At 40.3% G+C, this 17,290-nt stretch overlaps 2 protein-coding genes across 28 annotated transcripts in view; one reads left to right on the forward strand and one right to left on the reverse strand.

The window, feature by feature from the left end:
• Nucleotides 1-479: 479 nt before the first annotated feature.
• Nucleotides 480-9,002, forward strand: LOC109624269 (myoD family inhibitor domain-containing protein-like). The gene is made up of 4 exons (XM_020078822.2): nt 480-817; nt 1,150-1,239; nt 1,958-2,194; nt 3,518-9,002. Exons 1-4 carry the CDS (start codon nt 757-759, stop codon nt 3,787-3,789), a joined length of 660 nt encoding a protein of 219 aa, XP_019934381.2. The 5' UTR covers nt 480-756; the 3' UTR covers nt 3,790-9,002.
• The window catches only part of ankrd26 (ankyrin repeat domain containing 26), a 28,213-nt gene continuing 19,627 nt past the window's right edge, over nt 8,705-17,290 (reverse strand). For 20 of the 27 annotated variants that reach the window (XM_069528224.1, XM_069528237.1, XM_069528226.1 and 17 more), the window contains 13 exons: nt 17,115-17,267; nt 16,806-16,981; nt 16,092-16,185; nt 15,850-15,894; nt 15,408-15,485; nt 15,110-15,244; nt 14,805-14,917; nt 13,856-14,003; nt 13,486-13,776; nt 12,987-13,222; nt 12,567-12,810; nt 9,733-9,778; nt 8,705-9,617 (listed from right to left, as the gene is read on the reverse strand). In XM_069528224.1, coding sequence (XP_069384325.1) covers nt 9,487-9,617; nt 9,733-9,778; nt 12,567-12,810; nt 12,987-13,222; nt 13,486-13,776; nt 13,856-14,003; nt 14,805-14,917; nt 15,110-15,244; nt 15,408-15,485; nt 15,850-15,894; nt 16,092-16,185; nt 16,806-16,981; nt 17,115-17,267 — 1,890 coding nt within the window. In that variant the 3' untranslated portion in view covers nt 8,705-9,486. Of the gene's footprint in view, nt 9,618-9,732; nt 9,779-12,041; nt 12,100-12,566; nt 12,811-12,986; nt 13,223-13,485; nt 13,777-13,855; nt 14,004-14,804; nt 14,918-15,109; nt 15,245-15,407; nt 15,486-15,849; nt 15,895-16,091; nt 16,186-16,805; nt 16,982-17,114; nt 17,268-17,290 lie in introns of all 27 variants that reach the window. The other 7 variants (XM_069528231.1, XM_069528242.1, XM_069528240.1 and 4 more) reach the window with 5 other exon arrangements.

Here is a 17,290-nt window from a genome sequence, read left to right on the forward strand (position 1 = left end):
TAAATGGAACTTCTCTTTCAAAGAAAAGTTAAAAAAAACTAATTAAATCTAATTGTATTTGTATATCCCATATTCACAAATCACACTTTGCCCCATAAGGCTAAACAATCTGTACAAGGTGCGACGAAAAAAATCCCTTTAACAGGGTAAAAAAAAACATGGGACAGAATTGCACTAGATGTGTAACAGAAAACACAACGTCTTACCTACAAGCAGAGGTGCATCAGTGTTTAAAGTATTTATACAAAGTCATAACACAATGTGTTTATCAATGATTCTGTTCATTTGTGTTTTATGAATTGTTGCTTTGAAATTTTGCCCATAAAGACATGTTGATTTTTATGTGTGTGTGTGTGTGTGTGTGTGTGTGTGTGTGTGGTTGAGCAGTATTGAGCTGACACACTTGTGAGGTATGTGTCTCCATTGTGTTATGTGACTAAAAGCAGACCAGAGGAGGCTAAAGTCACACAGCCCGGCTTCAGCTGTGTCTCTGCTGCTGTGATCAGCATGTTCACAGTGACCACTCAGATCAGCTGGGAACGGGGAGTGTTACCCACCAAACAACAACAAAACACACACACACACACACACACACACACTTCCAGCTCACTGTCTCCTGAGTGGTGACTCAGGCCGGCATGTTGGGTGTTGCTGGAGTTTTCCTGACGTGTTGGTGTGGACGGAAGCAGGAAGATGAAGAGGGTGACTGATTGATGAAAGTGGAACAGAGCGACGCGGCAGTCATGAGTGTCAGACATGTTACCTGGAGATAATTTACCTGCGGACGAGAGGGGAGACCAGAGCAACCCGACTAAAGGTAATTATACACACGCTGCTGCTCTGACCACGTATCTTTAACTGCAACCAGTGAAGCTGCTACTTCCCTGAGAAACTTGGTTGCTAGAAAATTAGAAGAGGGCATAGTAGAAGGCATCATGGGATATTGAAACTACCTCCTGAGACACTTCATTGTATTATATGAGAGTTAGAAAACAGAAGATCATATTGGATCATTTCATTTTATCTGAACAATCAATTAACAAAATAGCAAAAGTTTGAAATAATCCTGGTTTCATGCCTTTTTTGTTTATATGTGCTCTCTTAGTTTTTCAGCTCACATGCATGTTTTTCCCCCCATTGTGTCTCAAGGTGGAACGTCTTTGAAATCACAACAGGAAATCCTTTCAGCTCGGGACCCTGTTAGCCGAGGAAATACCATCCACACTGACCTCATCAGCAGTAAGTGGAAACCCTGAGATCTGCACAGCAAACAGTAAAGTGGATTTATATATTGCTGTTATTATTTTCCTCTCTTTGTTTTGTAGCTTTATATTTGGATTTAAACACTGCATGTGGATGCATTGCTAAAGGTTTTATGTTTGTGTCGTGGATACAAGATTACAAACGTTTCTACATAATTTGTATTGTTGTGTGTGTGTGAGATCGAGATGGGCTCTGGCTTTGGCTTGTGTCTGTCCTTGTATTATTTAAGAATGTTTGTACAAATAGTATTCAGTGACGTAAATTATATATTAAGGCTCCTAACGATTAATGGATCTGAAAAACAAATTGATTTTATTTGAGTGAAATAAGTCAGTAAGGAGAGCAAACTATTGTGAGATTGACTTGAGGGTAAATAATAATTCTATCATGTGCTAAATCACAGTTTCATAAAATGATTTAATAATGTGGGACCTACAAGATTTCTCTTTAACTTGTAGTTCATTGATGTAAATTACAAATCAAATTTCTATTAATCCAATCAAAATAAATAAGCGGATACATATTAAGCATTCAAAAAAATGCAGACAAAAACATAGGCTCCTTGGCGAAGGAACATTTTCCCACATACTTCAGAACATGAAACAGTCCTTGTTACAAAACAACCATTTTGCCCTCACTGATTTTGAGTTGGAGTAGTTTTATCACTAAGGCGCCTCCACACTGTTCCTGCCAGCCCAGCCTCGGCCTGCCTCACCAGAAGCAGCAGGGCCGAGGAGGCCTCAGTGTGACCCCAAGAAGCCCACCTGCCCACGATGTGGCCTCACAGTGCCAGACCACAGACTCCTGTCTGTTCCCCGGGACCAAAGCAGCCTGCAGGGCTCCCGTCTGTCCGTGCACAGCAGCTGCAGCAGCAGCAGGAGGAACAGGAGCAGGGTGGTCAGTTCACACCAACCTGCAGCCACAACAAGTGGTAGGGACAACAACACGACTAACTTACACAGACTGACTGTAAATAACTTGGTCGTTTCTTTCTTTAAAAGATAAAAAGGTAAAAAAAAAAGAAGGATTTAACAGCTGAGGTACAATTGATCAGTTACTTGGTAAAGTTAGAAAAAAAAAAACATGTGTAATCGAACCGTGGTGGATGCAGGTGGGGGTCAGGGGGCACTGGCCCCGGATTAAATCTGACGTTCTCTCAATTATCTTTTTTTCCCATTTACTAACAATAATAGCAATAGTTAAGTACGACAATTTGTTTTAATTTCCTGAAGCTTTTCTGAAAAACAAAATGATCAAGGAACAATATTCAAAATATATTCAAAGACGTGTGACTTTGCTTAAAGCTATAGAGCTACCAGTAAACAAGGAATGTGCCCCCTCCTGATTCAGGTATATGGATGTTGGACATGTAATTGGTCAACTGTGGCCCCTTAAAGCCAGCTGATTTAGACAAATCCAAGATCAACCACTGCAATCAAAAGAAGTTCCTGTCACCACCAAAGAGAATCTGTCTGTGTGTACAAGCGGAGCCATAAAAAAGTTTCCATTGGAGACTTTCAAACTGCTGCACTTTCTTCCAGTTTTACCAAAGCGCGTGGCGGATGACTCTTTGTTTATCATTGTGTTCATGTTGTGATCTCTATGAAGTGATGCATTAAATCAATACAGCAGCCACACATAATGCATCCTTTTTTCATCTACACGCAGACATTAGCATAAGTTGTGTGCGGGGGGTGCATAATTCGAGCGGCTAAGCAGAAAAACGCCGGACCCCACTCCCCAGGGAATTCCGCCATCTCCGTTTCATTTGCTTCCTTGAGTAAACAGGATAAAACAGCTCGATTTGCATGAGCTCACTGACGATGTGCTCTGTGAGGATGAAAACGCGAGCTGAGCAACGGTTTGGATCGCGAGAGACGCACAATAACACACCGGCGGGGTTAATGTATGCAATTTCATGGGCACCTAATTTGGGTAGTGGAGCAATTATCTTGTGACAGCTTCTTCGCAGTCGTTGCTCATCAGCAGCAGCCTCTGTGGCCCTTTTTATTTTCCCTGGGGGACGGAACAAACCTCTGTGATTAAGTAAACACAATCACACTTGATCACTGCAGCACAGTGCTTTCTCTTTTAACTTCTGCTTTGCACAACATGCAAACATGCGAAGGATTAATTTCGGGTTAATAGAGTTGTTAATGTCTGACAGGCTTTCAGAACAAACGGCAGCTTTTTTTTGTCGTGACCTCAGCGATTTGCAGCTAAATCACTTTCCTGTCTCGTCCTCGACGCCAAGACTCGTGCTTTCACCTGCTGCTGGCGTGCCTGTCGTGCCAGTGCTCCGTGCTGCTCCTGGGCCTGTTGGAGGCCTGCTCCTCCTGCCTCCACGCCCTCTGCTCGTCATGCTGCCTCGCCTGCGCCCGCTGCTGTTCGGCCATCCAGGAGGCGCCCGTGGAGGAGCTCAACTGCCACGCCCACTGCCACTCGGTGATGTTCGAGTCCTGCTGTGAGCAGACGGAGTGTCTCGAGTTTTGCCTCGAGTGCTGCGAGATCTGCCATCACAGCTAGGGGGCAGCTGCACCCCCCACCCCCTCGACTTGAGGACTATCATTTTTAAGGTACTTGTGGAAATCAATGAGACGTCATCATCATCATCGCTTGTGGTGATTCTCAAGTTTTGAACTGAACAAACAGCCATTCTCTGGGATCGAGAATGTTTCTACTAATACTTTTTTGATTTTTACACCATTTGCTGCTAAATAATTTTTTACAACTTATTTCAATCCATGTGATTAAGGAGAAATTTGACTTTAAAGGTCCAGTGTGTAAGATTTAATGGAGAATAATCCTCATGATGTTTTCACTAGTTAATGTCATTGTAAATTGTATAAATTGTAGTTTTCATTACCCCAGAAAAGGTCCTTTACATTAAATACTTTATATTTACATTGAGGGGACCCTCTCTACGGAGGCCACCATGTTTTTGACATTAGTCCAGACTGGACAAACTAAACACCTTTTGAGTTTTAATGACAACTGAAGCTACCACAGGTTCTTGTTCATGTTTGGAAGGAGAGGGTGAGGTGAGGGGTGTTCAGCTCTAACATGCAACTTCAACACTAGATATCACAACATTCTACACACTGAACCTTTAAGTCCTCAGCTTCATCTTCAGTGAAGGGAATGTTCCTAATGTGACAACATTTTTATCTTATTTGATGAAAACCTCTTTTCACCAGAGACATACACAACTTAGAAAAAAAGACATTGGGCAATAGCAAAAGCACTTTTCCCATCTGAGTGCCCCGGGTGGTTGTAAAATGAGGTGTGGTCACAATGCTACCTTGAGGAACACAATTGTGCTTTTAATGAATAAAACTGTGTAAAGTCTTATTTATTCTAAAGTAACATTATTAAGTTAGTAATATGGCTCAATATATGCAACACAACCACACTCTGGTTGTTACACATAGATAATGAGCTCACGAGTAAAGTGAATCTGTTTCCTCTGCAGAGACGTGTTCTCTCTTACAACCAAAACAATCCTTAGAATAAAAACCCTTACAACCCTTAGAATACTTATCTGGGAAGGATGTGAGATGCATGGCATTTGATTTATTTGTTACTTATTATGCCTGAAACACAGCTATGATTAATTAAGAGACTTGAGACTTGACATGATTATTTGGAAAACAAATTAAAGAACCTTTTGAAATATTTAATCCATTTACCAGGGTCATTTCTTCTGGTGGTTGAATACCTATGGATTGACAGGGTGAATAAAACTCAGTGTGGGACTTTATCAGACTCCAGTGTTGTTGTCAGTTACGTTGCATTTCTTTAAAAAAAAAAAAGTATGAATAGCATAAAAAAGACCCACAAGCATGAAGAATTTACAGATTTTAAAGCTTCAGGCCTTATTCCACAGAAACGCAGTTTGTTTGTTCGTTGTTACATTAAATGACTTTGACCCCGACCCAGACGGCTCAGCCTCTTTGCTGCTATTTGTTTGGGATCTTATGTCGTAAGATTGCAGGTTTGACTTCTCCCCGCTCGGCTCTTTGCAGCTGAGGAACAGGCCGACAAAAAACTTGTCAGCTCTCTCTTGAATCCCTTTTCATAATTTGTCATATAAAGCACTTAGAACATAAAAGCGTGCGCACTCTCTCCAGATCTCAGAAGATTGAAGCGAGCTCCTTTGAAGTCGTCGTGTGAGGCGACAGCAGAGAGGCAGAGTAAACAGCCAAAAATAAAACAAAGCGTCGATAAAGACAACGCTGTCAATCTGTCCGGACGAGCCAAGAGGCTCATTTAAATCACGTTAGAGCGAGTAAATCGAATTTAAGTGTCTCTTTTGCCCACAACACATTTGGATTCTGCTCGTGACAAGAAACAGCGCTGATGTCTGATTTAGAGCGTGGCGAGCACACACCAACAAATAATAAACAGCCAGGTTTGTTCCACTTGTCCCCCTCAATTTGTTCTCCCCTCTACCCACACCTGATGTCTACCTGCACACATCATAAACAGACAGAACACACACTCCTACATATGTTTCAGCCACACAGTCACACGCTGTTTGAGGCTGGGTGAAGTTATCGCCTTTAAGTTTAGATAAAAAATGTCCAGATTATATTGACAGAAAAAGGAAAAATAAACTATGTATTCGTTTTTTCTGTAAGTGATTAAACAACCAGAAAATGAATTAATAATAACAATATAAAAAGTTATTTAATGAGAAAAAATGATTGGACTGATGATTGACTGGGTTGGTTGGACAAAACGAGCAACATGAAATCTACTTTAGAAAATTCTAAAGAGAACTTTTCCTTGTTTTTATATGCAAAATAATTAGTTGATAAATCAATAAAATAATTGTTACAATAAATCATAATCATATGTATATGATCAAATAAACAAATTCATAATAACATATATATATATATAGAGAGAGAGAGAGAGAGAGAGAGCGGTATTGACAAATTAAATAACTTTAAAAGTTATTTAATTAGTTACCTCTGCTAAAGAGGTTGTCTTCGTCAGGCAGGACTAATAAAAACTACAAGATGGATTATCATGAAACTTGGTGGAAGGATGCAGAATAGCTCAGAGAAGAATCCATTAAATCTTGGTGCTGATTCAGGATTATTATTATTATTTTTCATTTTCTTAAGAATTCGAGCGTTTTTCAACATTTTCATTCATTTTTCAGGAAATAATTAATGATGACAAAACCCAGGAACTTTTAGGGAACTGAGATCAAACAGTGTGAAAATCTGCTGCAGCTTGATGTAGGGAGGTTACTGAGGTCACTGAGTGACATTCTAGTGTTGTCTTTTGACTCAGAGGGTTCAAGTTTGACTTGAAACCAACAACATAATATGAGTGAAGACTTTCTCCATCAAAGCCGGATTTTCTTTTAAATGCTATCAAACTAGAAGGGCTCTCAGAAAGAACATGTTCGTTAGTTGGTCCCCTGTTCAACCTTTTATAGAAAATGGTCTAGACCTGCTCTTAATGAAAACTGCACTGAGAAAACTAAGATAAGTAGATCAGCTATGATTTGGCACAATATAGATGAAACTGATGGACTACAGGTTTAAAAAAAGAAAAAATTAATGAAGTTCACTGTATATGAATAAAAAAAGGAATAACTATTTGTGTTTTAGGTCAAAGTTTCAGGTTTATTGATATGGTTTCACAAATGTTTGACTTTGTTATTTGGTGTCACGCTTTCATTTGGGTGTAAAGTGCATTTACACATGTAGCATTGTATAAGATTTATAAATAAAATTCAGAGGACGGAGCCTTGAGGTTGAGAACTGACACCTTGTTTTGGTGAACAGTTGTTGGACTGGCACTCTGAGATAACAAGGCTGGGCATTACAGACGCAGGACGACCCAGCGAGGAGTTGGTTTCAAACCTGAGCTGCTTTTCAAAAACAACCCTTTCAACACTTTTTTTCAGAATCTGTCTATTTGTATTCTCGCCTTCCTCCAAAGCTTCATGACAATGGTTGTAACCTCCTCAATCAAAACAAGTGTATGTGTAGCGTGTGAAGAGGCATCTATTGGAAAAAAGGGGAAATAATAACACCTAATAGTCAGTCTGTCAGATGTGCCCATCTGCTGTAAAGGAAACAAAAATAAATGTAACCAGATTTGAATATCTAACATTTGAGGCTGACGCCGAGAGGACGGATCAAAGGAAGAAAGACATAGCGGAGGGGGGGCAAATCATAAACACATTGTCTCATTTTAATAAGTGAGGGGAATGGTTTCTTAACCAGCGCATACAATCAAGTTTTATGTGTTTGAGAGTGTGAGAGGAGGAGGAGGAGGAGGAAGAGGGCGTGTGTGTGTGTGTGTGTGTGTAAAGTACATCAAAACATAGCTAATGAGGGTTGGGTTAAAAATGGGTGTGCATGAAATATTGATGTTCAAGCTGCATTTTTATCTTGAATCTACGACACCTGGAAACTAGAGACGTTCTGCACAACAGAATTTGGAGCAATTCAAGCCTGGCAGAGTTCAGGACTAAATATACTATGCATAGTTATACACTGAATTTAATAGTAAAATACACAAGTGTCAATTTTTGCTTGCTTATACTATTCAGTGTGTTTGTTAACACTCAGTCTGAAACTAAGTATCCATTAAAAACAAGTGTAAATGCCTTTATAAAAGCAGATTGGAAAAAAAGAGAGAAGTGTGAATGTACTTGATATATGAGTATATGTAGTATTGGTATAATAACACAATCAATAAATCTGCACGTTAGAGAGTTTGTTCCATATGTAGTGTTTGTGTCACTTTGTCTCAGCAAGTGCATGCCCCATTTAATCTGTTGATATCTGGACAAATCCATTTTTTATTGTGCTTTGTTTGTTTTCACCTCTGTCCATATGTTTGTTTGGTAGTTAGCACAGATTTACCACAAAACGTAGTGGAAGGATGTGGGCTGAGGGAAGAACCCATTAAATTGTATTTTTATTTTCCCAGGTCATTCATTATTCATGAATCTTTTAGAAAAATAAATCAGGCACATTAAGGAAACTAATATCTCTGTGTGTATATTTGGTGCAGCTTGGTTCTGAATCTAAGGGGACTGTTGGGCCCTGGTGCAGGTATGAGCTCTACTGAGTGTCATTCTAGTTTTATGACATGAAATCAAACTGCATCAGTCACATTTCCAGCAACATTTCACACAACCAAACAACTGAAGTCCTCTTGGTTTCATCTGCACCACTATCGTTGATCTGACATATTTTGTTTTTGGTAGTTACGTGACATCTTGTGATGCTACAGTGACCTGCAGTTGATAGTTAACTGATTGTGATGGGACAAAGACCTGGCAAACAAATTCGAATGTTAGCATGAGTGGAGTTATGTGCCTCTAGTTTAGTGATGGATTGACCAAACCTGATGCAGCCCAGGTGATTTTTCTTCCATTCAATCTCCAAACATCAATGTCTCACACCAGTTCAGGGTTTTTTCTGTTTTATTTATAACGTTAGAATCTTCTGTAATGTACAGGTGTCATAAATGTTTATCAATATATGTAGTCTTACAATATTCATGGATGAAAATGAGTGCATTTCACTTTTGATAGCCCTGAAAACAGACCAAGCAAAAGCTGAAATGACAAGTGAACAATGCAGTCACCCTGTTTGAATAACTGGAGAGTGTTCCAGCTCGTCTGATTCAAGTATATCATGGTTGAAAAAAAAAAAAGAATAAATAAAAGAATCATAAACACCATGCGCCTATGAGTCTAATAATGTAACACCAAGACCAATATTGCACCATTTGATGGCACGTACCAAATGTAATATCTTGGTAAAAATAAATTCATGATGCATACATCAAATACTTATAAATTCAAATTTAGAAACACCAAATATTCACAAACAAAAATCCAAACCGTTACTCTGTATATACACAGTATCTTCTCTGCTAACAAAACAGCTACAGATGAATCAGAATTAGTCAGAAGGAACAAATACTTTCAAGGTTCTCTCTAATTGTACCCATCAATAATGCAACACACATATATTTCATATATATGTATATGACTCATGCCCTTTGTTCCTGAGTGGTTTAGTGCAATGTGCATTATGTTTGATTTCTTTCACAAAAGAGGATACAAGGATGGATTCTAATAGTTACGCAACGAGGCTGTGGCCTTGGCCTTAAAGATGCTGCTTAAATGGCTGAATTAGGAAAACTGAGTTCGAGTTGGTTTAGCAGCTGTGATGTGTGTGTTCAGATCATGTTGTTCTTCTTCAGTACCTCCAAGTACTGCTGTGTCGCCCTGCTGAAGGGGTCCAGCTCCACCCTTGAGACGGAGCCCACCGGGGACAACCGCGCAGACCCGACGTCCAGCTCTGCTGTCGCTGAGGACGAGAGAGAGGTGACGCCATGAGGCAGCAGCAACATGTGACATCTCTGATAGCATTTATTCCACGAGACTTTTTTTTTGTGCCGTGATTCCAGCTGCAGTGAACTCACCGTTGTTTAATTCCTTCGAGATGTTTCTGTCCAACTCACTCTGCATCTGGAAAAAAAGGAAAGTTGGAGTTTGAAATGAAAAGTGAGAAAAAAAACATGCTTTAAAAATAAATATTTCCACAAATCCAAAAAGATGCAGGGATGATTTTTCATCACCAAACACAACACGGTGGTAAATGGAAACATTACTGCAGGAAAATCAGGACTATTATGTGCAACACAGCGGGACACGTCAAGCATGCAGGCTCTGCTTCAGTGTGGGATTATTACTGCAGGTTATTTCATGCTGCTGTTAAATCTCACTGCAGGTACAGTCAGCGGTCAACTCAAGTTATCTGCCTCCACTAATTATACAAATGTATCTACGAGATATATTCACACTGGAGATGAATGCTTTCAGGTGAATATAAGAATCTCACATTAAAAAAACATTCATCTGTGTGTTATATATACAGATATGAACACATCAAAATGGGTAAAGTTCCTGTTGATATTAACTTCTTCACTTATGCATAATTCATATGTTTTCCATATTAACTTTTTTAATTTTTTAATTTATTCTCTTCACATTTCCTTTGTCAAAGGTCAATGCCTGGGTAATAATACATTTGAAGGATGTGTGTAAAAAAACGTGTCATGTCTCTCCAACATTTGTTAGATGAGAAATAACCGATTATTATTATACTGGCTAGTTATTCATTTGATCTCAGCAGGTTTGTTTCTTCTGAAAAATCCCATGCTTGTAAGGAGATGATTAAAGGAGACATATTAAGCTTTTTAAGTTTCTTTCCTTGAGTGTGTTATATCATTTTTTTTGTGAATGTAAAAGTTCTGTAAAGTAAAAAAGATCAACATCTGAGGTAAAGTGAGCTCCTGTCCTCCACAGAAAACACTGTGCATGAAGCTCCTGGTCAATACAGGCCAAAACCTAGTGTTTCAGACAGAGGCTGAAAAGAGGAGCTGCATGAATGGATACTATAAGGGAAGCGTTTTCCAAACATTAAAGCATGTAAACCATTTCAAGTAAATTATGAAACTAAATGAGCATAATAAGTCTCCTTCTCATGGATGTGATTTGATTTTCAAATCAAATACCAACAGGAATGTGAGGTGTACTTAATAACTTAACCCAACTGGCTGGGTTTGAACTTCACTGCTAAAATCAGCTTTAGAGGAGACAGAATGAAGCAGGTGGAGCTCTATTCTACAGGTCAACATCAGAGCATAAAGAACATCAACAGAAAGACTTAAAGGTACAGAGTGTAGAATTGTGTGATATCTAGTGTTGAAGTTACATGTTGCAGCTGAACACCCCTCACCTCACCCTCTCCTTCCAAACATGAAACAGAACCTGTGGCAGCCTTCGTTGTCATAAAAACTCAAAAGGTGTTTAGTTTGTCCAGTCTGGACTAATGTCAAAAACAAGGCCGCCTCCTTAGAGAGGGTCCCCTGGATGTAAATATAAAGTATTTTAATATAAAGGACCTTTTCTGGGGTAAAGAAAACTACAATTCATACATTTTAGATGAAACGAACTAGTGAAAACATCATGAGGATTATTCTACATTAAATTTCTGCCAATAGTTCCTTTTCACCTAAATCTTACACACTGGACCTTTAAGGAGTGTCTGTAGAACAGAGCATTGGGGCCATATGAAGAAATAATGAGAATAATGTCATATTCTTAGGATTTATATGTAACTGAGAAGAAAGCTGCAATTTCAACAAAATAAAGTTGTAATTTAAAGGGAAAAAATCAAGTCATGTCAATGATGTTACTGACCACAAAAAGCTCAATCCAACATTCCTGCATATTTCAGTGGTAAAACGGTTGTTGTTGACTTCTTACATTTTCTAATTATCTTTTTTGCAAATTTGACTTATTTTTGTAATTTGACAATTAAATAATTAGTAGATGACATCTTTATGTCAGCTTTTGACAATTTGCAACTTTAGATCTGCAATGAAGTGCACTGTGTGATAAAAATGATGATTGTAACATCAACACATTTCACTTTCAGAAAACTCTTTTGATAACATTGTAACAGTTGTCACGTCATCGTTTGAAAAATATGAAAAATAAAGACATGCATCGAATTGCAGCAGTGGAAAAGATCCCAGCCCCAAAATACAGAGCTTGTTTAACATCTTTTTTTGTCACTGTGTAAATCCTGTATGTGATTGTTGACACATACATGGCAAATAAAGCTGATTCTGATTAAATGGGAGCAGAGGTTTAAATGTGAGGCCACCAGCACAGTGAAGGCAACAGCAGCCGGTCAGACACTGAGCTCAACACATCTACACACCTGGTTATGAGTCTGGCTGAAGAGAGGAGAGATGAGAGACAGACTTTTGAGCTAGAAGCTAGAAGAGTGAGAAATAGAAGACAGGTTAGAAGTGGAGTCCCACTACATGAAGACCTGAGAGTGAAGAAGAGACAATGTGTCGGAGGAAGAAAAATAGTCAGGAATTAGAAATCATTTGAGTTTTGAAGGTGTTTTTCGTAGAGGGAAGATGGGCGTTAAGAGAATTTAGAAAGCCACCTCATCAATTTCATACCTATCGTCTGTTTTCTCACGATGAGAAAGATTTGATGTGTAATGTCTCGCAGAATCAAATTTCTCTGCGGTGATGAAAACATAACAACACACTAACTGGTCTATAAAAAGCAACATCTTTGAATAACACGTCACCGGTTACACAATAACAACACTGACACCCATGATGCTGTGGAAATGAGAATGGCCCAAAATAACAGAATGAAGTATATACTTCAGTGAGTGAGTGAGTGAGTGAGTGAGTGAGTGAGCCGGGTTCATGACTGTACAGACCTTGGCCAGATAGTCCTCCACCCTGCTGTTCTGTGCATCAGCCACAGGGCTGAGGAGGGAGAGGCCCAGGCCAAGGCTTCTGTTCAGGGTCCCCAGTGTGGCCCCGTAGTTTGCTGGTGAACCCAAAGCGCCCACGTCCAGCGAGGGACTTCCAAGGCTTCCGTTTGCAATGCTGCTGGCGAAAAGAGACCGGCTGCGCTCGTTCAGCAGCTTGGAATTGGCTTCTGTGAGCCGACTGTTGGCCCTGCAGATAAAAACACAGCAAAGGTTCATTGTTTACATAAAACAGGTGTGGTGCCTTTGTCTAATTCGCAGACTCATTCAATATTTTAGGAATGAAAAAAAATGAGGTTTTAAATACTTTGCAGAAACCTGCAGCCGGACCTTATTGTCACTGTGGTGAGAACAAGCTGGTCTCACCTCTCTAGTTTGGCAGCCAGGGACTTGCTGAGGCGCAGCTCCTCGGCGTAGAGCTGGCGGTATCGCTCTAGCTCGGTGCGAGTTGAATCTCTTTGGTTAAGGCTGTCCTGCTGGGTGTTGCGGGCGCGGCCCAGTTCCCCCTCCAGCTCCCGGATCTTCTGCTCCAGCTGAGAGCGCAGGTTGACCTCATTGGTTGCTTTAATCTGATCTAATGCTTCTTGGGATGCTGCCTGGGACTGGGAGATAAAAAGACACAATCAAATTCAATCAGTTATACGATCATACAGTAGCAACATTGGACATCCTGTAGATGCACAACAAATAAGTTATTCAGTAAATCATCTCGTCTCTTATAAACTTTGTCATCATATTCTTCTTCTTTTGTTTACACTATTTGTCATTAACATTTAATTCTATTAAAAGATTTGCTCAGTATAGTGAGTTAACTTGTTAAATTAGGATCGCGTTAGCACCAAATTTTCCCGGTTAGAATTGTTACCTGCAGGAAGAGGTTGACCTGCTCCAGTTTCTGCTGTATCTCTTGACGGGCCCTCTCCTCTGTGTCACGGCGGTACTGCTCCACCTGGCTCTGCTCCATGTGAGCTGTTTCCATTCTGCGTCTCAGGTCCAATACCTCCTCTTCGAGCTGCCTCTTGCTCCTCTCCAGCTGGTCGGTACTGTGGCTGAAGCTCTTCAGGGAGGCCAGCTGGTCCTTGAGCTCCCCGTTCACCTTCTCCAGTTGGCTGCGACGAGTTGCTTCCTTCTCCAGCTGCACCTGCAGATCGTCCACCTACGAGAGGAAACGTTTGAGGTTAAAGGTTGAATTATTTGGGGGGTTTCATACTGAAATCAGTTTCAGGCAGTCGAACCTTATCTTTCACTCTTCCGAAGCCACCCTCCGCCTGGCTGTGTCTGCCCAGCTCCATCCTTACACTGCTCATAGGAGAACCAAACTCTGCTCCACCTGTGTCCTGGTCCCGCAGTTTCTTCTTAGCAGTCTTCAATAGTGTACGAAGCCTTAAACACATATGCACAAATACTGTAAGTAATCAACAACATTGGGTTTGCAAAGAATACGACAAAATAAATCAGCCACAATTAAGTGAACACAAAAAAACCTAGACAAACACTATAAATCAGGGGTCGGCAACCCACGGCTCTGGAGCCGCATGCGGCTATTTTTTCTACGAACGGTAAATTTAACGAATCAGTTTTCATGATGAATGTGAGTGAACATTTTTTAAATCATCATCGTATCAGGCCATCATGAAATACCAGGAGCAGGCGAATGTGTGTGTGTGTGTGTGTGCGTGTGTGTGCGTGTGTGTGTGTGTGCGTGTGTGCTCCCAGACAGCGTGCGCACACGCAGACCCCTGGGCTCCGCCCCCCCGCTCACTCACTCAGAGAGACACACACAGTCCGATCAGAGCTTGTTTACGTGAAGCAGCCGGTAAGTCACTTGCATTAATGCAACAAACTATAGTTTTTATATATGTATAGTATAGCTATATATAAAACTTTATAAGTTGTGTTATCAAATATGTTTTGCAGCTCCAGACAAATTTTATTTGGGGGAAGAGGGGGCAAAATGGCTCTTTTAATAGTAAAGGTTGCCTACCCCTGCCATATATGAATAGTAATGTAGTTTAAAAGAAAAACAAAAAAATATTCCCTTACACCAGATACAGACATTGGGGCACCACAGCCACATAAGCCAGGAAAGACTGCACTCTACTGGATCCTAATTCATGTCTACATGGAAGGAGAAGGCGCTGCCATGGGTGAGGAGAGCCAGAGGAGGAGGAGGGTAGGAGTCACCTGTACATTTCTTTTTGAAGCTCTGTGTTTCTCTTCATCTCTTGATCCAGGCGAGTGTCAACGGCCTTCTTCTGCTCTGTTATCTTTTTGGCTTTCTTCTTCTCTATTTCCATCTGGAACAACAAGATGTAGTTTCAGGGGGATGGTTATATGATGTATAACACTTATACTACAACTACAGACAACAACTATGAACACAATGAAACAATGAAGCAGTACCAGATTTCACTGACTCACAGATATCAGTCACCTAAATGTGTTTTTTTTATGATCAAGATCCATGAACTATGCCATGTTATTATCACCTGAGTGTTCAGTTCTCCTTTTTCCTTTTCGAGCTCTGCCAGGCGCAGTCCCAGCTTAGAACGACTCTTCAGCTCCTCCTCCCACAAAGCCTGAGAGTCCTGGGCTGTGTGAGACAGAACGCTTTGCTTCTGGACCTAACAAAGAGCAAGACAAGAGGTTTAATTATTATAAAGACAGGTGTAAATATCCATATAAAAAGAAGCTCCAGTCAGCTTGTTACTGTGATCAAATTTCAGATTGATCAGTTAGCCAAACATCTAACTCCTCTTTCAGTGGGAAAAAAAATATGTTACCAACCTCTCTATTGAGTTGGTCTTCCAAAGTCATCTTACTGCTTTGGAGGTTTGTTACCAAATCCTCCAAATGACCTCTGACCTACAAACATATAGAAAATCATTGTACAAATAATAAAAGATGGCAGGTTTTTTGTTTGTCATTTAAGAAATATAAGAGAACATTTTTTAAATGTAAGGAAGTAAAATGGATCATGCAGGAGGACATGAAAAGGAGTGAAAGACCCCACATACCAAGATCAGGCTTAGAGAGCACAACACATTTTGATTTCACCAAGAAAACCCCAAAACCTACACCAAGCTATAGCTACTGATTCCTGGTCAAACAGCTTGTCCTCACCGAAAAGTGCTTTTCATTTTGCAGATTCATAAAGAATTATGTAATATATATTTTAAACAGAGGTAAATCCACACAGAGTAACTAAGTCTACATCCACAATACCAACCCCTCCTCCAGGTGAGCAGTCAGACAGCTGGAAGAGATTGGATACCTTAAAATATGATAAAAGACTTGATAATTTTAAATCAGCTATTTGAATTCATAACATTATTAATGTTCTTATAACAAGTTAGAGAATACTGAGATATTGTAAGATGGTATGATATGTTTTTTTTGTACATTGCACCATGAGGATTCTGTTTAAAATGTGGATGTTCGTGTTACTGGGTGATGTGTTCATTCACTCACCATGACAGCTTCCTGGGCCTCTTTCTGAAGAACTCCAATTTTGTTAGACTGTAGCTTTGCAGCCGCCTCCAGTCTGGCATTCTCTATCTCCAGCCTAATGGGAAATGATACAGAAAACACACATCAGTAAACTGTACATCAAAGCGTGGCTATACTCACGATCAAAAATGCTTTAAAACATATTAGCTTATATAATTATTTTGTGTTATGGAGTTGGTGTAATTAACATTATTGATTTCATTTAATATAACTGATAATAAAACAAATGGATCAATCTTTCTCTCAAGTGTGTGTGTGTGTGTGTGTGTGTGTGTGTACAGACATCTTTCTGAGGACATTTTGGCCAATGCTCACTTTCTGACCTGCTTTTAATGAGCCCATTAAAAGTGTTTGAGGGTTAAGACTTGGTTTTAGGGTTAGGGTTGTTATGTTTTTCTTTCATTAAGGGGTCCCCAGTTACTTTAATTTTTCTGGATTTGGCTGCAACACTGTTTACCCCTGAAACTCCAAAAGTGTTTTGTGGACTCAAACACTTCAACCACCCCTCCTTCAGCATAGTGGTGAGTAGATAATGAGTGAATTTTATTTTTGGGTGAACTATCCCTTTAGGGGTAGGGTAAGGGGCTAGAGAATGCATTTATGCCAATGAGTGTCCTCACTAAGATATATGTACAAATATGTGTGTGTGTGTGTACAGCACATATTCGTAAATACCTTTGCACAGCTTCCTCCAGCTGTTTGATGGTGGTATCAGAGGCTGCTGAGGCCGACAGCGCCTCCTGGAGTTTCTGAGCAGCAGTGGTGAGCTCCTTTTCCCTTTCATCGAGGCCGCTCTTCAGACTGTTAATACGTCTCTCCGCCTGCACGTGGTGGTCTTCACTCTCCTCCAACTACAGACAAAAGACAAGAGAATGCAGCTCATCTAAAATACTGAGGGGTTTGCTTCATAATCCTTAACACAGCTGGTGTCAGAGATATAGTGAGAGTATGTTGCCACAAGGTGTCGCTGATCCCTTCCGTTACCTTTCCTTTAAGCCTGTCAATGTCTTTAAAGAGCCGAGTCTTCTCCTCCTCCAGGTCATTGCGATAGCGCGTGTTGACCTCCAGAGAGGCTTCGCTCATCGACAGCCTCTTGAGGGAGTCGGCGAGCTCCTGCTGCAGCTGCCTGAGGTTCGTCTGTGCACAGGCAGAATCCAGAG

The sequence above is a fragment of the Paralichthys olivaceus genome, chromosome 7 (assembly GCF_024713975.1).
Source record: "Paralichthys olivaceus isolate ysfri-2021 chromosome 7, ASM2471397v2, whole genome shotgun sequence".
NCBI lineage: Eukaryota > Metazoa > Chordata > Actinopteri > Pleuronectiformes > Paralichthyidae > Paralichthys > Paralichthys olivaceus.